This window comes from Sparus aurata, chromosome 13, assembly GCF_900880675.1.
Source record: "Sparus aurata chromosome 13, fSpaAur1.1, whole genome shotgun sequence".
NCBI lineage: Eukaryota > Metazoa > Chordata > Actinopteri > Spariformes > Sparidae > Sparus > Sparus aurata.
In genome coordinates, this window is record NC_044199.1 from 11,778,685 (window position 1) to 11,806,481 (window position 27,797).

Genomic DNA, 27,797 nt, shown 5'->3' on the forward strand with positions numbered 1-27,797 from the left:
AAAGCCAAAACGTCACAGGGCTGGTACAGCTCTACTGTTGTTTGCTTTCATCTACAGCCTGTGAAAAGACCTGGTAATAAATCAAGTAGACACATGAAAGCAGATAGTGTAGTATCCTGTGACTGGGGACGCAGTGAAGGAGTCTGATATTTAGATTCCCAGAAGATACATAGAGAGGCTCGGCTCCTCTTGTGTCTCTGCACTACACAAACAGACATCAGAGAAGAATTGAGACACGCTGATGAGGAATATCTAACAACGTGTGGAAGCCTGTTATCTAACAGGGTCTTCAGAGAGCTGTGAGGGTAGGAGAGGAGGAGCGGGTGTGGGAAAATTGAAACAAAAGCTTTGATAGAAGGCAGAGGAAAGGTAGAGGGGGAGTCAAGACTCCTGAAGGACTTTAAAGATGGTAATTTCGAGAAAGCAGTGGTGATGAGAGGAAATTATTCTGAGTGAATGGGACTGTGGAGCACCATGATGTTGAGAGGACTTGAGAGAGGGAGTGAAACAAGCAGAGACAAGACAGAGGGTAAACTCTGCTACATCTGTGTGGCGAGAAAACTGACACATAAATGAAAAAAAAAACAGAATTTAGAATGAAGAGGAGAGATCAGTGCCAAGAGTCTTTCCGATTATTATTATTATTTTTATGTGTTTATGTTTCGCACTACGCTTTGTGAAAAAGTGTTTAATATCTTAAATAAATGTCTGTGCTACATATATGTTTGTTTACACAATCACCTTAGAAAAAGATGTCACATACTTAATCCTAACAACTTTTAGAAAGCCGTGATCAAGATGATAGATGAGTGAGCAAAGTCCCTGGCATGCAGCCTATCACAGCACACTAGTTTTAAATTGACACGCCGCTCAAAAACTCTGAGTGACATATCACTCTAGTATAACAGACATGCAGCCGTGTCAGCATTATTGTCGTGGTGGTGCAGCAGCCAAAGAGACAGTCAGGAGAAAAACTGCAATTCACCCAAACAATAGCAATTTTCACTTTATCTAAAGTAGGATTTTGCCAAACTGTACAAGCTACTCCATGATAAAGGTTGTGATTAATTGTGCCACTTAGTCACACAAACGTCTTTGAAATCGTGTGAAAGTAATTGTTATATTTCACCAGCTTCCTGTTCAGCTGTTCAGAAATCTAATGTTGGTTAAACAAAGATGGTCAAATGTTTGTTCACTTTGGATCACAAAGGTAAAGGTTAGAATAAAAGATAACAGTCAGAACATTTACATTGCATAAATGTTAGATAGGCCAGAGCACCTTTACTTTCCCATAGGCTTGTGAAATCCATTCCAGTCGTCTATTTACTACAGCTTATCCTGGTTGCAGTGATACCAAAGTGTCTCTTTCCACAGCTTTGTCCTCCAGGGCCTCCGGAAGGATCCCGAAGCTCTCACAAACCTGGTGGGATATGCAATTTAGCACCTTTCGCCTTTTTGTGGTCTGCCCTAGGGTCTACTCCCAGTAGGCATCTTGGTCAGACGCCCAAACCTAGATAGCAAAATTGTTGTGGCCAAGATCTTGCCTACACCAGACATGTTCATCCGGCCCACATACCGAGTAAAATTATGGCACTTGGCCGGTCCAACTTCTGCCCAAGTCTGAGCCAGATCCAGCCACTTCACCAAATTCTTAAGAGAAACTCAACTGAACCTTTTTTATGCAAACACACACTCTGCAAAGGGGACTCATGTCAACCATTTGACTTGCATGTATGAATGTATTACTTGCAAGCACACTTGCTCAAAGCTCTACTAGGAAGGATGAGCAGTGTAATACCCCCCAGCAACTGGAGGCATCAGAGGGAAGGCTAAGTCTTCCCTAAGTCTTCCAACCCTGCCTCTAGTATGTTGGCAGGGTTCACAAGTTCCTCAAACTGTTCTCCTTATCACCTGGCATAACCCCTGTCTAGGTCAGCAGCACTTCTCCCTCATTTCTGGTGACCACCAGTGAGTTTTTGGGTTGCAGCCATGACAGGCACCACTGACCTTCTGGCAACAACTAGAAACCTCGGTGAACTACATCAGTGGGAAGAGTGAGTCTTGCCTGAATTCTTCCAACCCTGCCTTCATTGTGTTGGCAGGGTTCACAAGTTCCTCAAACTGTTCTCCTTTGTCACCCGACAATATCCCCTGTCTAGTTCAGCAGTGCTTCTTCCCTGTTTCTGGTAGCCACCAGCGGGTCCTTGGGTTTCAGCCATTACAGGCATTTGTGACCTTCTGACAACAACTTGGTCACACAATGGCCCACTCAAATACCATGTCTCCAAGTAAATATTACTGCAGAGTAGACTGTTTTGAGTTTCGTCCTTACCCGGAACGTGGCATTCAACCTCCAAGGAGCAAGTCTTTGTAGCAGAGGTTCGACCTTCAGCTTTGCCTGCCATCTCATTGCCCAGTTAGCAAAATCCTTGTGGCCCAGATCTGGCCCACACCAGACACGCTTATCCGTCCCACATACTGCATGGAAGGCTGGCACTTGGGTGGTCTTTTGTCGCTCAGATCTAGCAAATAGGAGTGGGTCGCCCAAGTGCCATCGTTCCATGTGGTATGTGGGCCAGATAAATGTGTCTGGCACATTCTTGCTATTCGGGTGGCGACAAACCAGCACAACTAATCTTGTATGTGGTGTGCCAATATTGGGGAGTTTATGAATTAAGAAATCTTGTGTCCAAGGTTTTGTGTGGATTGCATTAGTGCTACAGGGCGGAAATGGGAAGATAATTTATGTTGCACATCAGTGCTTTTTAAAGTTTAAATCCATAAACATAACTCTCTGCATGTCCTCAGCCTCTGCAGAAATGTGAGAAAACCTCAGCACTTCTACCACCTCGAGACTGCCTTTTCAGCCTTATGGCTTGGGATGGCATCCCTTTATTCATCTTTTATACTATAATGCTATAAAGGATTGTAACATTAACAGCATTCATACTCCTCAGAAAAAAGGTTCTTTAAGAAATCCAAATTGCAGCGTTATTTCTCTGAAAAAGAGCCATCCAAGTCAGAACTCTAAGATTTAACACAGCATTAGGAGTCATGATGAGACGTCTCCAGTGGCCAGACATTTTCAGTTGGACATGACATTTGCTTCTTTGAGGTTTCAGGGCACAGAGGTACTGAAGTCTTTGAAATGCCAAGGGGACAGTGGATGGAGTATTTGAACAGCTAGACTCTTTTTGAATACAATCACCCGGAGTGTCTTAGAGACTTAGTAAAACGGAATAATGTCCTTAATGTAAAAAGGCAAAACAAGTCAGTCTCAATGGAAATGTACCGCATTTCTTTGTTCATTGAAATTACATACAGGTTGTGGTTACACTCCTAAAGGGGTAAAAAGAACCAAAAAAAAGGTGAAACCAGTATCAAAAGACAGTGTCTCCATGTCTGGAGCACTGATTGAGGCAGCAGAGTAGCTTAGAGAGGAAGTAACAGAACAGATGGAAGTAAAAGGGAAGTGGGAATATACATTGCATGCTGAGGGGTTGTGGAGATGCGGGTGGTACTGTACCTCTGTTGCCAGTGACTGTGGGGTCTGAGGCGTGGGTGCCTAATAGGGCTGTAGGATCTGGTGGGATGGGATGTAGGGGGGGAGTGGTGGATGGAGGCGGGGTTGTGGGGGCGTCTGGCGGAAGTGGACAGACAGACACATATACACAAAAACAATACAACAACAACAAAAAATGAATCATAACAGGGACAGTTAAACATTAAATAATGATGGGAAATACACAAAGGGCAAAATCATAACACAATTCAAAGCATAAACACATGCATGTTGGAAACTTCCTACAAAGCAATAACGAATTGCTGTCGATGCAAAATGATACACTACACAAAAAATATTATTTCAAGCCTTGCTGATCTTTTTTTGTGGGTCAGCAAGGCTTTCTCACTAATTCATTGAGGTGCTTTTCATGGATCCCTGAAATATATTTTTATCCTATGACTAAATGGTTTGTTGTTTACTTTACGAACCTTAAATGACCTCCATCACTTCAAAAACTGAAAGCCTCTTGTATGAGTGCGTTTTAATGATTCTCTTCGGGTCATTGTTCACATGAGTCATATTTGAAATGCTGTTAAATGGCTGAACATCTCATGCATACTTTGATGTTACTGCATATACTGAGCACGAGGGCGACAACTGATATATAAAGCACGTTTATCAAGGAAGCAATGGGAGTCGTGTAATGAAAATAATGTTATAGAAGAGAAGTCCCACTCCTCCATATTTTCTTGGTCATTATGGATTAAAATGTTCCGTCTTTGAATGTGAGGGTATTTTCTGTAGTAGGAGAACAGGATTGACCTTGAATCTCTCTATGTCTGCTGATGTGTGTGAGGTTATATCCTTCACATGTGCAATGGAAGAGAATCACCTAAAACGAAGTGAGGAATTCACAAATGATCGGTGCCAATTACCCATGTTGACTTGAGAAAACGGTAGTTCAAAACAGAGCATAGTAATGCAGCTTGCATTACTATGCTCTGTTTTGAACTTCTCAATACAGGATAATAACGATGCCTCGTTCAAGGAAATATTTCCCCCTCACATGTTAAAGCAACAGGAAAAAATGGGTCTGAAACATTACGTGACAAAGTTAACGAGGTTACACTACCACCTTGGCTTTTATGTTTATGCCACGCTGCTTTTTTTTTTTTTTACTGCTTTTAATTGGCTATGGTATGCTTTCTCAGGGCCGACTGTCCTGCGCGTCTCTGTGACATTTCAGCCCGGGCGTGAATCACTGAGCAGCTAAGTACGTGTCTTCAGGAAAGAGGGAAGAGAGAAAAAACGTCTCCTCGTTGGAGGGGAACCATTAAAAAGGTATTTTCCAAGAATTATGGCTGCAATTGTAAAAGGCTAAAAGGTGTGCTAATCACTAATGAAGGGTAGGAACCGACTGGGTGCCATTTCAAAGGAACACGTAATGAATCTGGATAGAACTCTTTGACCCTCCCATACCCAATTGCCTTCTTTGTGCTGCAGAATTAGTCAGTTTAATAACCCCGCTGTCATTAAGTGCATTGGTTATTCTTGTTGCTACATTCAGCTGGCATTTGAGGGAATTGTTAGGCGCACACAGAAAGTGTGGCATGTGGGGGCAATTAGGAGAGGAAGTGCAAATCTCAGAAATATGTGATGAAACTTCCAAGGCTTATGCAATAAAGGCTGCTGATGAGCCCATTTTAGTGGAACCCATAAATTATTAAAGGAGATAATTACATTATTTATCTTTCAACTTGGTGAACCTAATCAATATGCTGCTAACTGTGGTAATTTAACTGGCACGGATATCAGTCTCTCGGTGCTTACCTGTGGTAAATTCTGCTTGTGCGACTTCACATCTCAGCCTCGCACGGGATTTTAATTTGAAGGAAAAAGTATAAATATCAGATGAATGTATCGCTCCTCAGTCCCGACCTGTGTTGTGGCTTTGAATGCAAGGATGGCAGCTGTAAATGATTTGTTTTCCCTAAATATCTGAGTAATAGAACCGTAAAAGTTGTTATCACTACCTTAGGAATGGTTCGAAAAAAGTCATAAAGTTTAGACAGAAAAAAGCAGAATGTTTATATCTTTACATTTTTCTCGTCACACTTGCCACTGTGTAGTACGAGCATAAAACCAAAAATGACGTGTGACGGCCGCGTTAATAATTATGAGCTGTAAAACACTGGGAATTTACCTCGTCCTTACTTGACCCATTTTGATTTTGCGCAGCACTGCCAGCTGAAGATCAAGTTGTGAACCATTAAAATCATACAGTCGGAGGATGAGATTATATTTATGGGACATTTACAGTCGTTTGAAACATGGATCTATTAAAGCGCTTGACTGTCCGTGCCGTAATTTTTCCTTCTGTGAGTCTATTGTTGGAGAAGTAATTAACCTATAGGCAATATTTCTGTTTTGGTTGACATTCTAACTTTCAACCTTATTGGGTATGAACAGCCGACACGCCCGTGGTTCTATTTCAGCTGATATTACACTTTCCGCGTCCGCTTGGCTGCAAAATGTTATGACTGCGCAGACAAACGTGTAAACCTGTGTATGCAGAAAGCCAATGGTAAAAGTCAATACCACATCCATCGATTGCATGTGCTTCTTTCTGCATTGGGTATCTGCATACAAATACATGTTTACATATTTGTCAGGCACAAATGAACTTTAATAGGCCTACGTTACCATCAGTTTACAACGGAAGTCGTCCTAGTCGAGGGCAGACGTTGATATTCTCCATTAACAACATGCAATGAGACTGAAGAGATGCTGTTAGTAAGTCAGCATGCTGTTGTTACAGATAATGACATTTACGTTGCTGGGCAACTTAGTATCGACCTGAGCCGTATAGTAGACCCATCAGTCCAGTGTCACTGTCGCATTGGGCCTTGCCTACCTGTGAAACGACAGCGCCTCGTTCTGTGGTCGAGTTAGTATCGACAAACTCATTCAAAATGAAGCCACCAAAACTCCTTCAGCTAGGTTTAGGAGAAGATTTTGGTTGCCTGGGTGACTGAACCAACCCAAACCTACTTGTTAATTAAAATCTTACGACTCATCCTACTGCATTTGTCTCATCATTATCATTATTGCCCACTGCTGTTACGGCACCTTCATACAACCAGTACATTTGTGGAACGGTGTGTCCATTACATGCACTGCCGTGAGACCGGGCTGTGCGTGGGACGCTTGCAGCCATTCAGATGCAGTTAATAAATATTGGATATTACTGTGAAATGTCTACATTCATTAATTGTTATCTAGTACGGCACTGGAGGCACATAGAGCCGAGTGATAAATGTATGCTCTCATCAATTAATCAAACTTAACTTCATGGCACTATATGACTTTTTCTCTAATTGGTTATTTATTATGTAGTTTAGCATTTGTAGACATTTTAATGTTTAAACATTACTGACTCCTGAGGTTTAAGCGTGTTGCAGTGGCCTTGGCTACGACCAGCAGGAGGCAAATCATGAACTATTGATAGTGACCTTGCATCCTTCATCAGCTCCACATCTGGTTATTACTCACCCATCAAGGACAGTAAAGAACACACAAGAAATCACTTGAGCTCTGGAAAACATGGCCATCGGAAAATGGTTTATTTCTCTCGCTTTTTTTTTTTTTTTCATCAGATCAGGTCTGCTTATAAAAACGAGAGCAAACGAACCACCCCCTAGGTGCCTGTAATAATCATCAAGTAATATTTTATTGATCCTTAGGGAAATTATTTTTTTTGCCTCCAGTCGTGTGGTCTCTCTGACCAAAAACTACCAGCCTTTTTTTCCCCTCATCACACACTGTTTAAGTTCCTAAAACTGATGGAAAAAGAGATGTGTCACTACTCTGCTCTTTTTTTTAAAGCATTATTACTTAATGCCAAGAGACAAATGTCAGCGGAGAAAAGGATGAGCTATCTGTTTTCCCTCACAGCGAGTCCCTTTATCCTCCACCTCCTCTGGCGTTACTAGGAATTACTTATCCTTCCTGGTGATATTCCTGACAACGCAGCACTAAATTCTGCCTCCCTCACACATTTCCCTCCTGGTGTGTGTGTGTGTGTGTGTGTGTGTGTGTAGGATCTGGGACGCAGGTTTATTTTAAGGAAAGGCGTTGGTGGCATTTGTGTCACCTGAGGCCCTTATTCTCCCTGTGAGAGATGGTACCACTAATCACTCACAGCACTGATACAGTATGCAGATCAGGAGGTATTAAAATCCTGGTTTTTACAATGCGCTTGGTGCCTGTGAGGTTTATACTCTCCATTATTTGTATAAAGCGCTGTTGAAGTCTTGCGTCCTCTTGTATCTTTTATTTCCTTTTACAGGTCCTTCATCTGTAACTGGTGTCAGGCTGATGATGATTTGTCTCTGCTCCATCACAAAAAAACCCAAACACGCTTACCCTCACAGCAGCGATTTCCTGTGAACTCACCGTAGACATAGAGTACATATTCAGCACTGCTGGTCCCTAGGTGGTTGCCGGCTTCGCAGCGGTAGGTGCCATTGTCTGTCTTGTTGAGTGAAGTAAAGGTGAGCTCCCTCCCCTCGACAATCATCCTGTCCAGGTCAGGAAGTTCACCCCCGTCCTTTGTCCACTTCACAGGATCCGGCCTGTGAGGATAGAGGATGTGAAAGAAGAGACAAGGCATGACACATGTACCTTTTCTGACGCATTTTATAAAAGGACGGCATCAACTAATGCAGGATGTGAGTGACTTACGAAGGGTTGCCTTTGGACACACACTCCAGCTTTAAGTACTGACCCTCCTGAGGGACTGCCAGGGAGTGGATGATATCCACACGAGGAGCATCTGGAACAGACAGAGGAGGTTTGAAGTGAGGGTCGTCCATATGGAATACATTTACATTTAGATGACTTTTCCGTGATTAGCTTCATATTGTGATGCGATATCATGATGTGCAAAAAAAATTACAAATCCAATGGCGATAAGACATCAGACCAAAATTGTAAATTCCGTTTTGAGTTTTCCTTGAATAAAATTATATGATTTTTGAAATATAATTCCAATATAATGATCTAAGATGTCACCTGGTGACATTTTTAATAAGATATAATAAGAGAAGAACTCTGATTTATGATTTTTCATTATAAGAATATTGTAATGATTCAAATTAAGCGCATGGAGATTTTAATCCACAATAAATTTAATTTATGTCTAGACCATCTTGATATAGTGCGATAAAAGCAAATGTATTGTAAATGTTTAAATAATGTTATCATGTAATAATGTAATGTATACATATATATTTTATGATAACCATCATTAATTAATGCCATTTATGTTAATTAAACTTAAATTAATAGCTGTTAACCAGCAATGAAATGCTTTATAAAACAAATGGCGTATAAAGCATTTCATAACTTTTGGACAGTCAAATAACTATTAGGTGCAATTTGTAAGATTTTTATGTGATGAGCCCAAATCATTAATGGAGTGTGAAAAGCAATTTGGACGTTATGGCATTGAGGTACTGTGTTGCTGCTACATTCCCCTGGTGCTCTGAGCTCCCAGTGTGGACCGCTAGATGCACAGCTAACAGAGCTAGCGAGCTAACAGTAGCTACAGTCAGCAGCACTTAGCGTTTGCTCTGGTGATATGCTGACCCTTTGTTGGCTGGAGTATGAGCCGGCCAAAGACAGCTGGCCAAACATTACATATTGCATCTTTAACTAAAGGCTAATTAGCTATAAATGTAGCATTTATTCATGATGGTTATTATAAAGTCTTACCAGATGTTCAAACTTTGAAATAACAGCATTAAGAACGGTGCAACATGTTGATTTTATGAGGTTGAATGCCGGCTAACGTGATTCTGCAGCAGTAAATCTCTGATCTCTGCGAAAGGCGGTTTAGTAAAGTGTGTGTGTGTCTTTTTGTGTGTACACTCACAGTGGACCTCCAGTACTTCAGTGGCCTGCTGCGGTGTCTGTGTCAGTGCCACATGGTCCACTTTGCAGGTGTAGGCCACTCCATCATCATTTCTGTCCACATGCAGCTGCAGGGAGCTCCGTACTGTAAATGTCTTCCCGCTTGCGTTCACCTCTTTGGCACCTTTGGAGAGAGTTGCATACCGTCACAGATGCGGCATATTTATCTTGCGAGGTGTGACTGGCCACACACCAACGTGATGTTTGGTTAGGCCTTGATTCTGGTTTTATCGTCATCGTAGTTCTTTGGGGAATTATGCATGCACGAAGCATTTACAAAGTACAACATGAAAAAGGAAAAGGAAAGTGTATACTTAGAATGTGCAGCTAGTGATGGGTTAAATGCAGAGGACAAATTTCAGGTGTGTTTCATGTCTGACAAATAAAGATTCTTCTTCTTCTTCTTCTTCAGTCCACTTCACATGTCTCCCAGGATGCTTTGCTTTGACATCCATACAGTACACTTTGTGCTCACGCCTCAAACAAAACCCACCAGGCTGTTTTATATTTACATTGTCACCATCTACCCTTGGCTTCACTGCTCCCACACAATGTCTAACTCTCACCAAACAATTTCAATTCGCCTCCCATTTCCAGCCTCATTGGGAGGAAAACATTCCCAATCAGACATTTTGGCGTTAACTTCAATCAGCCCTCGTTGCAACGTGTCATCATGCACGGTCCTCTTCCATCTGTAAAAAACCTGCTCTCGCCGCCACACCTGCCCAACCAAACAGCTGATCCACCGCTCCATGGCCGTCATCGCAGCAATCACTGCCAAGGCATCGGAGAACACAGCCTCCTCAAAATGATCTACACGATGTCCTGAAAAATTGGCTTATCCCTTGATCACATCATTACACGTTTTGCCTCATTTGCCTCCCCAGTGATATAGGCCTTCGATGAGCCAAATGCGTTTTGCTTAAAGTTTCACCACCACCTCAAGACGGCAAATTTTGACCATAGCAATGAGCGATTTTTACAGTAAAATTACTTTGCATGTGTGTTTTTTTAAGAGGCTGGTGGACTAGCTTAAAACAGGTGATCGTCTGAAGACTAGTGTGTCTTTCTGTGTGTCATGTTCAATGCTGTGAACACATAAGGAACACAGAACAGTGAAAATGTGGTTTTATAGCTTTTACTCCAGTCTCTCTTGTAAATTCGATGCCCACTGAATGATGTTTTAACGCCGCTTACGCACTAACATCCTTAACTTCAATGGTGCAAAAAAATGTGCATCTCCGCCAGGGTCTCACATCTCCAACACTGCTGATGTGATCTAAGCTGGAGCTGTTAAGTACCCACAGAGTCATTTCACCCAGTTACGAATTCCTGCAGTAAAATGAAGAATCTTTATCTAAATACTCGAGCTGAGACGTTTTAACTAATCGTCGTGACATTTTGAATAATTATAATCTTACTCGCCTGTGTTAATTCGTGGAAGTAAGAACATGAAAGGGCCATTGTTCTGGAGGAAGACATGATCAACGCCTGAATATGTGTGAGAGACTGCAGAGAACACCACGCTTGGGTCTTCTCTCTATACCGCATGTAGTAAAGAGATCAGATTCACCCTCACACCAAGTCTGTAATTCTTCAGAGAATTAGCAACTCAAGGAGAATTTTCCCATTGGAAACAAAAGCCGGATGTTCCTGGGTTTTATGTCAGGAGTGAAACGGGCTTACGTGTCCTTAAATTCTCATTGGCTTGTAACGAAGCATCAACCCTGCAAGCGGTGATGCCCGATAAGTAGAGAGGCCCTTCTAGCTAGAGGGTCAGAGAGTTGACTCCCACACCGCTGACTTTCGCCGTCCCCGTCTGACTGTCCTTGAGCTTGCGATGCTCCGGTCAGGTTGCCCTGTGCACTGTCCAGATGAGCAGAGTTTCAATGCCTTACAGTTTTACCTGGCTGTGAAAACCAAGTTTAGGAAAGATTTCCCCCTCTGGATTTTGGGAAAATTCAATGTCCTCTAAAGTGATTCCTGCACAAATTAATTTCCAAATAACTCAAGAAGGGGCGGCTGTGTTCAGGTAGCAGACGCCATTTAACAATATCTGCCAGTTTTTGATGAATTCACCCTCAGCCTACACACATGACACCCATGTTCTCCGAAAATCCAGAGACTGTTAAGTAGGTGTTATGTAACACCAGTGACCATCCTCTGCCAGAACGCAGTTTTTAAGCCAGCACTCACAAGTCGCTGCTTGCTTGCCTTGCTCTCACCCGCCGGCCGTTTCGCAACTTAGCAGCTTATACACATCCTCCTCCGAGCAGGTATTTTTAACGCACACTTCTTTTCAATCACATCTGTTCAACCAGTCCTTTGGGGGTGGTCGGTCTGCTCGCATCGTGCCTGCTGCCAGTAGTTTAAATCGTATCAAGCTGGTATGTACACACTCCTACAAGGTCTTTTTTATTTCAAAAACAGACTTTTATACCGTTCCCGCTGCCCGGGCTTATCTCTGCATTCAGGTGTTGCCCTGCTTTGTAAAATCCCCTTTGTTTCTTCTCACCAAAGCAAATTCAAGAAAAGCGTCAGTGTAAATGTACAGTCTCTCTCCCTTACTCTCTCTCTCATGCCGGACGCCTTTGTTTGTATCTCCTAAAGAGACTGTTTACGCTCCATATCCTTCTCTCCTGTGCGCTCATCTGCTCCACTTTCTAAGTATTCCACCCCACTGTCTCCTCTCCCTCTCCATTCTGCCAATCAACCATTCTGCTCAGTCACTTCCCCCAACCGAGGCGATGAGCCCGCCTCCCCCAGAGATGAATGACTGACAGGTCTGCAGTGTTAGCAACACCCAGCAAGACAACATGGAGAGAGGGGAAAATGGCTGGCTTTCTTCACAAAGAGAGTGAGGAAGAGAGGGGGGCTGGCGAGAGAGGACATCGGATATCTTATATCTTATATCACGGCGTGCTTTAGGAGTTGCAAACATTCTCCTGGTGGTTATGCCACATCCTCATGGACGGCTTCTCCATGCCTCTTCATCAGTTTTCCCTCGCGCCTTTCTCCATCTGTTCGCAGCCCTGAGGTTCCTTCCACAGGTCGCCCAGTCCTTCTTGTTCTCCTGTTAATATTTGCACGTTACTGTTCAGGTTAGAATCGGGGTCAGCGAGGAGTCGGTTAACTGACACTTTGTTCATTCAACTGACAAGCCGAGATGAGTCATTGCTGTTCATTCTTCTCTCGGGAACAGCTGAACAAAGACACGTTCAAAAATCACTCACGCATTTTCTTTTTTGCCTTAAAAGAAGGGTTTTTAAAAAATATATTTTTTAAATATGTCAATTTTGTCTGAATGAACTGAATGAATCATTTGGAATTGTGCAATCTGACTGTGCTCATACGTTCTGCTGCTCCAGACCAGAGTTTAAGCACTTCAGACATTGTGATAGGCACTAAGCGATGCCCCGGTAGCAACTAATGTTCGGTCTGTACTTTAAAAGTTTTCGATTTCTTAATGTGGGTTGGCTTTCGGCAAAACGTGCAAAAAAAGATTTCTTCTCGAGTTAGCTCGAGACTGAGAAGCTCTGTTTCTCTACAAATCTGCTGTGCGATTTAAGTGTCTAGACCTATTTAGACTCTTGTCTCATGGCGATTTGAAGGGACTCTGATTGCCTCTGTGGGATCCGGGATGAGAGTACTACAAAAACCGACTTGCTCCCGCTAAAGTTTGGGTTCATTAATGTCATTATATGGTCCAAAAGCCTTCTCAGATCCACTCTGAGAACATAATAACGGTTGTCTAACAGCGAGCAGAGTGCGCCAATCTGCATCCACTCTGTTCGGCACCGTTGTGTGCGGGTGCGTACACATGTGTGGGTGAAAAGGTATAATTGCTCTATAAATATCTTATTACATTTGAAGAGCGGCTGAAAGGAGCAGCTGACGTTAAAGCTAAAGCGTCGATCAGAAAGCTCATCTGGCCAGTTCTCCTACCAACATGCTGATATTTTGGGGGGGCGAGAGTTGCTGTTGGAACTGATCAAAATCATCATCGTGATCACAGTGCAGCTACGGAGTTACTTCAAGCCGCCACCGTCAACTTCACGCGTTATTGGCTCTTGTGGTGCATAATGTTGGGCGAGAAACAACCAGCTGGATTGCTGGAGGACTGTTCGAAGCCTCGATGGCCAGAAGCTGTTGAACGAGAGAAAATGTCTTTGTCGGCTTGAGTGAACAAAGATGGGTTCAGCTGTTCGCTGAGGAAGGATTTGCCTTCTGCAATGTGTTTTTATCAAACTCCCTTCAAGTTAAAACATGGATACTTATATATATATTATTATACTATTTTCTTTTGCTGCCTGATTCAGAATAAAACTCTAAGGTCTATACTGTATATCACATTCAAAATCATCCCATTTTGAAAAGAGTTTCTATATAAAAGTAACAAAACCCAGCTTGAATCTCTTTATGTTTTCATTTGAACTTATTTAACTGAAAAATGCAAATTTCCCTAAGCTCTTGGGCCTGCCACTGTGTATATGTACTATATACAAATATAGTTTAAAAGCAATCCCACATGCATTATACTGTTTTAACATTGCTTGACTCTGGAGCACAGATTCTCTGTCTCAGTCTACCCCTAGCTAATTTTATTTCAGAGTACGGCGCAGCGTTTCTTGGGATGATTTAAATTTGGTCGGACACAAACGGTGGATGCCGAGTGAAGGAGCGAGAAGCTTGTTTTGTTTGCTCTAATTACTGAATCACAATCAGTCAGAGCGTTTTTTTTTTTTTAAAACGTCCAAACAGCCACGAACACACTTGCGTAGATTGCGTAGAAGTCTTTACCTTTTTATACAGCCAACATGATTTACATTGAAATTGTTGGGAATTTCAACATTGCACAAAAAAAAGCTCTTTCACTCTTTGTATGCTTTTTTTAAAATCCAGAGAAATAAACCCCATCCGACCGTATTCACCTGTAACACTTCTCTTCAACAAAAAGCCTGGCAGCGTTTGGCTGCGACTGCGGCGCTGCACTGTTATGTGGGTGGCTGCTCAGAGCTCTGCATCATCGGTGTGAGCCAAGACGGAGCCTCGGAGGATTAGAAATGGAAATGACGGATGTAAAAAAAAATAAAAAATCTGACCCTTTCATGCTGTTTCACAGGAGAGAGGGACGGTACATGAGAAGAGGATGAAGGGGGCGGCGAGGAAGGCAGAGGAGGGCCGCTGGGTGGGGGTGGGGGTGAAGGAATCATCATCGACGACACAGCTGATTAATCCTGGCAGCGGGGGGGGGGGGGGGGGGGAATGACTCAACGTACCCTGAACTGCGTCCCATCTGAGATTTAAAACAATTTGCTCAAGCGGAAAACAATGTCAAATCGCTCGTGGGTGAGGGTGAGGATAATCGAAAACACATACTCATTTAGATACAATACAATTAGCGATGTTAGATAAATAGGTGATCCCTCTGGATCTCAGGTGAGCGGCACGGCGATGGCTAAACTTTTAAACGGGAGCGCGAATACACAGCAGGCCCCAGCACCAGTCAGGTGTGGAGATGATGTATTGTGCCCTGCTCCTTCTTCTCACTTATTCTGGCTACCGTGCAGTGTTCAGGGAGCTGTTGGCAGCCTGTAAGCATCCTGCCCAGTCTGACCTGTCTTACCAGCTCAACTGACGGCTGACTACAACCGGGGAGCACTGTTAAATGTTAGGAGAGTTTCTATCAGTGCCTGGCAGACCTGTATCATAATGTCCTTCCTGACATGAGACTCCCTGAGCTTTCATGGCTAAGATGTGTCTATGAAGACGGGTTTTTTCAGCGGCCCCTCAAAAGGAGAGGTCTGGTCCGCGTCGCTGCCTTGGCATTTAGAACTGGACAGGTGCTCCACCTCCGAGATGTTGCTCTTAATGGCCACAGACAGTGGGTGTAACAATCTGACCTCCTCTCTTTCTTCGCCACAGCACTCGAGTCTAAGCCTGTTAACCTGATCGCACACTGGTATGATGCCAGAGACAGAGGACAAGTTAGCTGCACCTCCACGTGGGCATGTTTTATCAAGGTGAAATAGGTCCAAAGTAAGAAAGAAAGGAAGAAAGACGAGGAGGAGGAGGAGGTATCCATTCTCAAGATATTTCTGCTCTGTGTTTGAGGACTGAAACCGAAAGAAGAAGAAGATTTAAGACAACATAAAACCAGAGTGTTATATAGTTTGGTAAAAAGGTGAGGACCCAAATGCAGACACACAACAGGCAGATGAAGAAAAAAGCTGAGGGCCAACCCCCCCTGGCTGGCAACCAAAAAAGGCGGGAATCCAAGGAGAATCCAAAACACAGAGCAATGAAGGACAAACCATAAAGCTATAGGGAACACATAAGTAACACAGGGAACACCCAAGGACCGGAGAACAGACACAGGGAGCCGCAGGATGAAGCGAAGAGAAAAACATAGGCTTAAATTCACAGGAACGATTCACTAGGGAAACACATGTGTACAAAGAAAAACAGTGAGAAAAAGACAGGAAGTGGAAAGAAAAATGACACCCAAGAAGAGGCCTTCAACATAAAACTAGAAATGTGAAGACTAAAACCTCTGGGACCATGACACAGAGGGATGTGTACAGTGAGGTAGTATTAATTTTCAAATTGCAGCTGCAAGAATTAGACAAAGTTGAAAGAAAAGAAGCAAAAGTGTCAAACATTTGCAAATATTTAAATGTGAGGATTTGCTGCAAAAGAAGGAAATCTGAAGACAAGTCACGTTGGGCTCTGGAAAACTGTGATGAGCACTTTTCGTACGTTTTTTGACACGTTATAAACAGAATCACGACATGACTACCCGTGAAAGCAATCAGCAAGTCAATCGATAACAAATATGATCATCAGTTGCAACCCTAATCACATGCCAAGCTGATAGATTTGCTCAGATCTCACATCAGGCAGTATCTCTGTGCTTGTGCTGCACATGCATACAGGATAGAGAGGGTGAATATGCGTTTTTGTGTGTGCATCTTTTATTCATGCCAGTCTGACTCGCAGGAGCCATCTTGAAATTACATCTTTAATGGGCATTGATCCGCTCCACCCCGGGGAGCTGGATAGTACAAATGTAGTCCCAACACAGACTTTTAAAGCGGTGTGCAAGGTTGTCTTACACTGCCCACATGACTGAAAAAAAAAAAGATTTTTTGTTTCTTCTTATAACTAGAAAACTTCTTTAAACTCCACAAGTTAATTCTTATTTCAGTGCTCACAATGACACTAGCGCTCTCATCCACTTCAACGTCTTCGCCCTCTGAAATGAGCTCCAGGAGCTATTTCCTATTCACTTTCCTCAATAGCTCTTTCGAGAGCAAACCTCAGAATAATGATGGCCACCTTATTCTGTTCTCACTCACAGTAGTCAAGGACAATTACCCATAAATGATGAAATAGCTGGCACTATTTCAAAAGGTTGTTCAGTCACTGTTCAACTCTTTAGTGAACGGGCAGCGGATTCGAGTGATAAGCGTACCGAGAAATCAGCAGACGGCGACCTAAAATAGTGTGAGCTGTGTCTGCAGTAATAGTTCCTTGTCCTTGACTAACAAGTTTGACAACAGAATAGAGATGTGACCGTGAGCGAATTTGATTCAAATCTTCGTGCTTTTTTTGCCTCCCCCTTAAGCCCCCTTGGAATAGAGTTATCGCGCAACACGATGAAGCAATAACCTCCACAGTTTAGGTCAGAGAGTATGATAATACGAGTCCGATAGCGAACATCCCCACCCTTATTTCAAATAAATATTCATTTCATCTCTGTCGCGCTCGGTCTCCACGCAGCCCCCTCTGGTTCAGTGGTGTGTAAACAACTGCTACATGTGCTGATATTGGCAGAGGTCTCCCTAGGTTACGGTGTGTAACTGAGATAGAAATATATCATTACTGGGTGGGGACTGAGGGGATCTGAGGGACAAAGAGACTGAGAAATAAGAATATTGGATTCCGTTCCACACACACAAGCTTAAATCCTTACATGTGGGCTGTCTGCTCCATCTGTCTGTTGTGCTCACCCACACATATAAGCAGATGAACGCGCACACACACACACACACACACACACACACACACACACACACTCACACACACACACACACACACACACACACACACACACACACACACACACACACACACACTCACACACGCACGCGTTTAGCATAGTGAGTCCGTTAACCGCATGCGAATGGGTGATGGACTGCTCCAGTGGCTCTGCTGGTAATATAATCTTCTCTATTCCCCCAGATCCCACACCAATATGTCACAATTGTCATTTATTCCCAGCATGGTCACCCACAATCAGATGGCTTTTTTTACATTGAACACACCCTGTGACGCTGTCAGGATGATGAACACTTCAAGTGCGCTCGCACACACCCACGCGCTCGTACATACATTTTGTATGAACATGTGTCACTCTCGGCGTTCATGTTTATTTATTTAGTCAGTTTTAAGAAGAAAAGTCCGACCACCGGAGAGCGGCTCGCTGGGTCGGCCTGACTCATTGAAATGCAGCACGCAGCTGCAGGTACATTTACACACAAACAAACTCTCAGCCGTTGTCATATGTAACCAGTCAGCCTGACTGTGTCCAGATAATTACTCACATCTTATTGCTAAGAGAAGGCGCACCAATTAGTGTCAGAAATGTATTTATGGCGGGCGCAAGGAAGATGTAAACGTGTAAATTGTCAATCATGCCGTCGACATGTCCTGAATAAGTCTGTCAAACGCATCGCACTGAGCGACGAGCTGCTAATTAAAAACAGACACCTACTCGTCGGGAAAGACAGGAAAACTAATCAACAGATCACTGTTTTCCTTCACCCTTGAGACCAACACGCGTTTCAACATTTTGCGCATTATTACCTTTCTGTGTTTACAGATTATTTCTGCTGGTTTGGTAACAAAAGTTTATTGTGACAAGGTTCGCCACTGAGGTAAACGTGGAGTTAAATGAACACGACGACACAGATTCAATAACGTCTCCCTACTACAGTTAATTAAACAGAAAGATGCCATGATAGCTGCTTAAAACTGTGCGGAACACCAGCATTGATTTGGGCTTATCTGCTTGCTTATCTGGACCCCTTGGAAACCCTTAATGTGAGATAGCAGGCTGAGCTGTCTTGGCTTAAGCTCGGGGTAGAAAGGGTGTGATGGCAGACGCTAAGAGAGAGGGCCGAAAACTTCGCCTCTGATCGGAATTCTTTACGAGTCCTAAGGCAGATCTGACAAGAATCTTCTAATCTGACATTTGGATAAAAGTCTCAAGGTTCTGCTCTCTGTTCTGGGACAACAAGGTTTCTTGAACAATGTTGATTCTTTTCCCCTTTATTTTATTTACATATATCATCATATCATTTGCCAAGGTGTGGGTTTTGTTTTTTATGCTACTTTATACTTCCACTGCATTACATTTTACTCCACCACATTTATCCACATTTATTCACATTATTTGACTTTGGTTACTTTAGTTTATTTGCAGTTTGCATGCTGCATTAGGGCCAAAGTAGCACATTCAAGTTTATGGGCAAAAAACACTGATGAGAAAATTCCTGAAAATTAGATCTGATAATCAAACTGGCAGATAATTGGTCAATATGTAGAGCAGCCCATAGCTTCAGTATTTGAGGATGTGGGGATGAGACTCTATCAATCTCTATCAACTGTCACAGTTAATTTTGTTTTTTTTTTTGCTTTAAGTACACTTATTGCCAGAAAATTACTTTTCATACTTAAGAATATTTGATCATCAGATACTCTACTCAAGTACTATTTGTATGTGTGACTTCTGCTTAACAAAATCTATATTTTTACATGATTGCTCTACTTTTAACACTTAATGTCCAGCATTGTAGTGATTTTTATCCACTAGTAAGTAGTGTTAAAAAAAAGTCCTGCAATAGTTGATGGGCTTTATTCTGGGCCAAGAACCATCCTTCAGCCAAGTTTAGCTGAAATCTGTTCAGTCGTTTTTGTGTTATCCTGCTAATCGACTGACCGACCAACCACCCAACCAACCAAACATGGCTGAAAATACAACCTCCTTAGTGGAGGTACAAACTGGAGCGTAAAGTATGTATGTCAACAGTATCAGTGTTAAAGGGCGCGTATATATTATGGAATACAATTCAGAAAGACAAGCCTGAACACACTATTTGTGTCCTTTGTGGGTTAGTGACTACAACCTTGTCACGGTGAATAATGTACGTGTATAAAAATGTACAAGGCCCAAATTAAAGATAGCAGTGTGCCAAGTTGAGGAGAGAATTATTGCATCTGACCTTAATAAGGAAGCCAATCCTCCTGAGACTACCTTCACTTCAAACCACCCGGGATATCTTTGACTACCTGTTAACTTTCTGTTTTAAATTAAAAGAAAATTATGCCCTGGCTGTGTTTCCATTTGCCTTACAGGGAGCTCCTCTCTCAGTAGTGGGCCTCTGGGAGACACAATAATCACCAGCAGATACACAATAAGCCTGTAAGGAAAAATAGTCACTGTGCTAATTAGTGTATTCTCTTTTTTTTTTTTTGATATAAGCTTCATGTTCCTCAGAAGAGCAACAAGAGGAAATATAAAGTGGAGTGACAAACTACTATAATAGATTAGTTAGATTACAAAAATGTTAAAAAAAAACAACAATACGCGACTTGGGGATCTGCTAATAAACAGACTTTAATGACTAAAAGATGGCTAAGATTATTGTTTACAGGATATTAAAGTGCCATAGCGGTTATAGAGAGCAACGAGTATTCTGTTTAATTTTAATGAAGGATGAGCAGAACATGAGGTTTTGCCAGTGTTAATGAGCTCAAGCATAGTAAGACTATTAGCTCTTTAGTGCGCTGGTCCAGGGATGTTACCAGGTGATTGTTATGTGAGTCTCTTACAGCAGAAATGCCCTCAAAAAATACATCAAAAATATGTTTTTGATTGCGAAAAACATATTGTACATTAATTTGAGCACAGATCTAAATGTGCACCAGCTACAAGAGAGACCTCTGCAATGCTGATGACAGAGAAGCCAAAAAAAGAACGAGAAAGCATGAATATGCAAAGTTAATAAGCAAAAATCATGCATGCTTTGGCAAAAAAAAAAAGATTTCTGTGGTTTATTAATCCTGAATATAAGCAGGGAAATGAACTCTGTGAAGTGTCTGTGTGTTTCGCATTCCAAATGTGACTTTACTTTAAATTGTGACTGAATTTATCCGGGCATTTACGACGTGCAACACCTGGCTGCTTGTTATTCTCTCTACTGAGGTTCAGTGATCTGTTGGGTTGTACAAAGATTTAGAAAGTTGTGTTGCCAGTCTGCATTGTTGTTTTTTGGCAGCCCCTGACAAAAAGAGGGAACAAAAACACGCGCTATTCTCAATCGAATCTCTTTGTTTGCTTGCACTTGGTTTAAATCAGCAAAGAGCGATTTGCATTTTGTTATCCACCTTTAGTCTGCATTGCGAAAGAGCACAGAAACCCATCGGAAATGTTCCACAACTGTGCTGCTGATCTGTGACAGCCTGTCCCGCCGGGTTCTGCGCTTAATTCGATTCAGAACCACATCTGTTGCTCTCTCCCTAAAACCTTATTTCATCATTTCACGTCCCTGGCTCGCTTTTCTTCAATATTCTCCCTCGGTCGCTCTCTCGCTCTCTTCCGTTCAAACAATTACTGAGCGGATGGTTCATCAAGTCGAGCAGAGCAGGAGCAGGGTGGAAATGAGGTGTGTAGTCCAGTCGGTGTGATTTAAAACAGTCCGCTGATAACAAGGGAGGTTAATGTATCGGTCTCAGGCCAGAGGACACATGCTGAACCTGTTCCAGGAGAAACAACTTGTTCGGAACCAAAAATACACTGTCGAGACATCACTGCAGCGGTGTCATCGTGCCAGGTTTATAAGAAAAGATTCAAGTTTGCGCTGTGTTGTGTTTGTTGATTACAAAGCGGTCTGAGCCATGCTGATAACGTAATATTCAATACGATTTAGTATCTGACACTGCATTTAAAAGCGCTGGCCTGACTGAGTGGTGTGCTCCGGGGAAATCGAAACTATAGCTTTGTATTAGAAGTATCAGTAAATGATAATCATCATTGCAAGATAATGCCAGAAAGCCCAGAATGATATCTTTCTGTCTGCTTTCTTGTCTCCATTATAGACCTAATGAAGGAATAGCTGGCAGTTGCTTCTCGCAGGAATACAGAGAGCATCCAATACAATACACTTTAAAATGCTGGCTGGGGGGGGGGGGGAATTGATCGCATTTCCACTTTAAGGTTATAAAGAACACCTTTGATTTGGTTTCCAATAAGAACATGTCATTTTCGCGATGAGGAAATCTGACGAAAAGGCACCCAGCTTGATGATGTCACAAACCATTTGACAATCAGATATCTGTGAAGATAAGCAAACACTCCCTTGCCTGGTTATGTAACCATCATTTCCTCTTGTGTTGTCATTCACCCTAAAAGGCTTGATACACTGTCCAATGTATGAAGATCCAAATGTTACATACCTTTAATCTCCTTCTCATTCCTGAACCAGCGCAGGTCGGCGGCGGGCTTGCTGCCCTGAGTCATGCAGGTCAGAGTGATGTGGTCTCCCTCCATGGCAGGCTTTGTCAGGCCATCGATCTCCGGCTTCTCTGGCACACCTGAAAGACGGAACGGATATCATGGTGATGGAACTAATTCACACACAGCGGTGTGTCATTATGCAACAATAATATTATTATGCCTTATTGGAAATTCTCCTCCAGCCTGCGCCCCTGCAGGGAGATTAGAGAGCAGAGCACGGTGCAGCATCCCTGAGCAGTGTCCTGTTCAAGGAACGCATGAGGGATCCACAAATCAGTGGATGGTCTATCCAACGCCCTGGACATCTCCTTCTTTAAGGGATGGTTCACAGGAATTACAAACAAAATATTTTCTCACATACATCAAGCGATATCCGGCCATGCAGGTAGTTGAGACCTTATTTGATCGGGACTGTGTGCCAAACTAAAATACCAGAGAGGTGAATACGAATTGGGTTTTCTTTAAGGATCAAAATGGATGTATACAACATCGCTCAGTACAGAACACGAACTGTACCTCCAGCAAGGCGCAACAGTCCTCTTTAATTCAACCAAGCCTTATCCATATTAAATTTAACATATTCAATGTACTGGATCCATAAATTTCCTTCACATAGATACGAGCCACTAATTTTTTCATCAAGATCCATGCATTATTCCCTGAGATATTAACGAATATGCAGAAAAACTCCCCTATCTCACGATGTTCCTGGATCTGTCCCTTTATGTGGCTAGGCGCGACGATTTAATGGGGCCCCCTTATGGTCCAAGATCAATCCTTGGGACAAGTTTTGTTGGCCCGAGGATCAATATGTCAGAAATTGAGGAAGAAAGTTGGCAAGCTGGCCAGCTAGCGAAGCGACAGTTCTTAATTGTCCGTAGGGCTCACTTGTGATGGAGCACTCGTTCATTGTATGCTCTGTTATTGAAGTACACAACTCCCAAGATCCCCTGCCACCTCTCAGCGTCAACAAACGTCATCTTTTGTCATTGTTTTTAGCATCAGAAATCTCGTAGTGCGTCTTTAAATTGAAAAATATGTTGTTTTTCCTCTGTGTGTATTTGCATGCGCGTAAACAGAAGGCTTGTGACAACGGAGGAGGCCACAAGGTTGAACAGAAAACGTTCATTACTGGCCCTTGCTATAATGAGTGTTTTAAGTGTGTAGTGTCTGCCCTTCTAATGTCAATGAGCAATAAGTCTGCCTCGGGCTGGGTGACTGAAAGGTCTGTCAGTCAATGCCATTGACTGACTCTGGCCTTGTCTGTCTCACCACCTCCAGTAAGGTTTATTACCAGACGTAAAGGTCTTCTTGTTTTTCTGTTTACCACACTTTCGCACACACAGTCCTAACAATGGCTGCTGCTCGGTAGACACGATATGCGGCGAGATCCAATTAAACACTAAACATGGAATTTTCAATGTCGACGATTATGTGCCAGTCGGTTCACTGCGAGGTTTTCAAGTGTGTAAAGTGCAAGTGTCATTATATGTAACTAACACGATATCTACTGTGGTCTGTGTGTAAGTGTGTGTACGAGTAAGTGTGGCCCGACTGAGAAAGAAATATGTTTTTTTTCTCCAAGATTTAACGAGAGCAGATCAAATACAATGTTCATCTTATACAGTCACGTTCCCCTTGGGTGGCCAGAGGCTCTGAAGCTTTAATCTTTTTTCTCTCTGTCTGTGTGTGAGTCTGCGCATACATGTGTGTATGTAGAGCACTGTGGGTGCATGGGTTTTCTCCACCTGTGTGCACATCGTGGACATGTCTGCGCTGCGGCGTGTTTTAGTGTGCGCGACTGTTTGAGCACAACTAATAGTGTTTTCAAGACATGAACAAGTAATGAGACCTCAGTTTGATCCGATGCGTGGTCAAAAGGAAAAGATTTCAGAGGATTTTACTGACAATTCCCGTGGTCATGACGATCACATTGCTTTATGTTAATATATACATTTTATACTGTAATTATATGTATATACACAATTTTTTAGCATTTTTTAAAGTAAGAAAATGTTATTTAGAACTTAAGATTAGTTAGTTTGCTTTGTGCATTTTTTTTCAGTATATATTTGAAGTGGCATGTTTCGTATTTTCATGCATTTAGTAGTTTTGGGTGAAATGTCTCAACAGCTCTTTTACGGATTGCATTTAAAATATTTGCTTATATTTGCGTGACCCTCTGGATTAGGGCAATATGTAAAAAATTGGATTTTAAACATTCAAAAATCAACAGCATGTGAGGAAATAACAGTTTTGACATTATGTCAATGACATCTATGTGTTGTGTTGCAGAGGGCAAATTCTAAGTCAAATTTCGAGTACAACTTTTTGCTTTAATGACCACATCATTGAAAAAAAAAAAAAAAAAAAATATTCCCATCAACCTCTTTTGTGTTTACGCTGATAAGCAAATGTTAGCATGCTTACACACCAATGTATGATATGGAAAACATGGGGAACATTATAACAGCTAAACTTCACAGTATTAGCATTGTCATTGTGAGCATTTGAGCATCCTGACGCTAGCAATTAGCTAAAATGCAGTGTGAGTACTGCCTAACAGAGCCATCTGAATCATTTTAGTAATCTATTTATGATTGTCAGCTATAATTAAAAAATTGCAAGCACATGTTTGTATGTAGTCTTCAAAATATTTTGAATAATTTGAATGCGGAGCTTGATTCACTGCTTGTGTATTTAATAGTCTGGCATTTTTTCCAAATCATTTTCAGTGTTTTGTTGTGTTTATCTCCAGCTCTCCCTGTCCTCAAACAGTGGCAGTTAAACCAGACCATTTTGTATGTTTATTAAATCTCCCTCTCTGTTTCCTGGCTCGGACCATTAACTATTGTTCAGTATTGCAAAATCATTTTCTCCATATCCTTATTGAGCAGTAGCCTTTAATGTCTCTAATTCTCAGAATGCTTGTTAACACAGAGAGCCAGCTAATGGTCCTGGAGTGCACTAGCACATCTATTAACATTAGCGAAAACTAATTGGCGAGATAATAAGGCCGGTGGCAGGAAATGAGACAATGTTTGTGTGGGGCAATGATCACAACACAAACAATACCAGAGGGCCACACAGTATGTTTTTACATGTCTGCAGATGCAGGTATTTTTTTTTTGTCTTAGAAGGAAAAAGACACAACTCACCATCAATAGCTTAAACTGAAAAACAACCAAAAAAAACTAGAAACCACTCAAAGCTTAACCTCCACCGATGTCAGACAACTGTGTAGAGATGTTGTTTTAGTAATAATGTTCTGAAATTAACACATGCACAAAATGGAAACAAGCATAACAGAATCATTAAATTCATGTGCCAAAGGTTTTCATCTTTATCTTTTCGGGTGATTGCACTGGATTGCAAAAACATTTAAAAAATTTGCCTGCAATCTAAAAAAAACCACTTTAAACCTTCTTGAATACGGACAAAAATATCTCCTCGATATATGGCCTAAGTTTCCACCTAATTAAATTGAAACCTTTGAATGCACTTTTGCTACCTACAGCTATTAACACTGCTGTGCTATACCCCCGAGAGATGCACCGATCAGGATTTTTGGTGCCGATCACCGATCACCGAAAGCAGTATCTGCCGATCCCGATATTGCCGATCACTGATCACAGCGTCAAATCCATAAATTCTTCTATATTGTTGTCTTGTGTAACTTTCATATATTTAATCAATGATTCTTCTTACACAACACTGACATTGTATTATTAAGTATAAAAATCAGGAGATGATAAAGTATCATGAATTGACCACCATTTTATTGTAGGCTGAGGCAATGTGCAATATTTCACACTCTAGAGACTCTCTTAGAGACAACTTGGACTCAGCTTATATAGAGTAACTGTAGCTTACTAGTGGGAATGCATGCAGTCAGGGTGGGAATTTTGTCAGTTTAGGGGCAAGTCCATTTGGCCTTCACTTTTTTTTTTCAGGGGCACCAAGGCCACATGACAGGGCACAAAGGCCACTGAGTAAAATGTGTTGATTTACCTTTCAGACTGATACCATAACATCCTAATTTACAATAAGATTATGTATTAAAACAAAATCAAGTTAATGTTACATAAAAAAATTTTTTTTTTAAGTAGGGCTAGGGTGAAGTGAGTTTTGTGACACCACACTGAACATTAGTGTTATTGAATATTTCTCCCAATAGAAATTCCCCAAAATTATGGCAAAGCACATTTTTAACCAAACAAAAACATTGTAGAATAACCAGCAGGAGACCACTGATGTGTGGAGTGATTTTGGCGACACTACACTCTGAATAATAGTGAAGTTATTGAATTTTTTGTAGTTTCTCTTTTCGGTGTTGCACTTTGTAGACGGTTCCTGCGCCCTCGTCTCACAGACGGCTGACCATAGAGACCAGAGTTACTGTCCAGACGCTCGTTTTGATGAAAATACGGTTGTAGCTCGTTGTCTTCCTCACTACGGTAGGAAAGTTCGGCCATCAGAGGCCACTGTAGCCGGCACGATGAGTTTTTTTCAGCTGCATCAAGGCCAAAGTGCGGGGCAACGCCGTGAAATTCCCACCCTGCATGCAGTCAATGCACTGTCTCTATATTGAAACGTCATCTGATCGGCCTGATTTGATCTATTATGAGAACTCCAATCAAAATCGATAGGGGCATTATTGGCCGATTGCGATCGGTTGCTGATCGATCTGTGCATCTCTAATTTTAATACACTATGATCCTTGCAAAAATTCTGAGCGACAAGCAATTGCAAAGTACTGATACTGACCTGACAAGCCATTCTAAAAAAACTCTATAATGTATTTTGATTGTGACAAAGCATTCTGAATATTTATGATTGTGTACAGCTATAGCCACACTGAAATGCATTATACATATGTTTATAATGCATTATTGACATCGGCATTATAATGAGTCGTGATTATTGTTATACACTGTTATTCAAGCGTGTTTGTAACTATGATAAGAAGAGCACTACAGGCACATTATATTGCATTAACAATATGGAGATAATGGGTTACAATGCATTGTAGACATGGGTTTCAGAGACAGTGTTACCAAAATGGTAGCACACTGCAGAAAATGCAGGAATGTCTGAGTGAAGGATGTATTTTTTTGTCTTTCTTGTCTTATTCTCACTGATCTACCTCTTTTAGCTGCACATGTGTCCTCCACAACTGAAAGCAACAAAGTTAACCATGTTGATTTGAACACCACTCAAAGCAATTCTGGAACATGTAGGACAGACATCAGAAGATACTGTTCTTACCTAGAACCGTCAGGTAGGCTTTGGCTGTTCTGACTGGCATGGTGAAGAGAGAACAGGTGTACATGCCCTCGTCCGACAGCGTGACATCACTGATGCTGATGGTCAACTCCGACCAGGACGCATGGACCAACTCGATCCTGTTGTCCCTTAAAGCTGGACAGAGAGACAGACGGAGAGAGTTCATTTGATGCAGTGCGATATACATAAACAGTTTAGTTGGCTCTTTTAATTTGAAAAATCTAATTTTATTTTATGTCCAGTTAATGCAATTCATAGCTATTCATGAACGCTGTCCACATATGCAGTCGAACAGACAGAGAGAGAAACAGAGACAGAGCAGGGGAGGCACACTGAGAGTCAGAAAAACACAGATCAGTGGCATGTTAATATTTGCTGTGCCTCTGTCATATAACGCTGAACATGTGCACGTTGTTTACCAAACAACAGCTATTGCCATCTTAACCACACACA

General features: G+C 42.0%; 1 protein-coding gene across 3 annotated transcripts in view; it reads right to left on the reverse strand.

Moving 5' to 3' along the window:
* LOC115593951 (cell adhesion molecule 2-like) overlaps nt 1-27,797 on the reverse strand; it is a 240,756-nt gene that overhangs the window by 19,037 nt on the left and 193,922 nt on the right. For 2 of the 3 annotated variants that reach the window (XM_030437673.1, XM_030437672.1), the window contains 6 exons: nt 27,327-27,479; nt 21,998-22,135; nt 9,441-9,602; nt 8,249-8,339; nt 7,961-8,139; nt 3,527-3,640 (listed from right to left, as the gene is read on the reverse strand). In XM_030437673.1, the coding sequence (XP_030293533.1) occupies nt 3,527-3,640; nt 7,961-8,139; nt 8,249-8,339; nt 9,441-9,602; nt 21,998-22,135; nt 27,327-27,479 (837 nt within the window). The remainder of the gene's footprint in view (nt 1-3,526; nt 3,641-7,960; nt 8,140-8,248; nt 8,340-9,440; nt 9,603-21,997; nt 22,136-27,326; nt 27,480-27,797) is intronic. The other variant, XM_030437674.1, reaches the window with a different exon arrangement.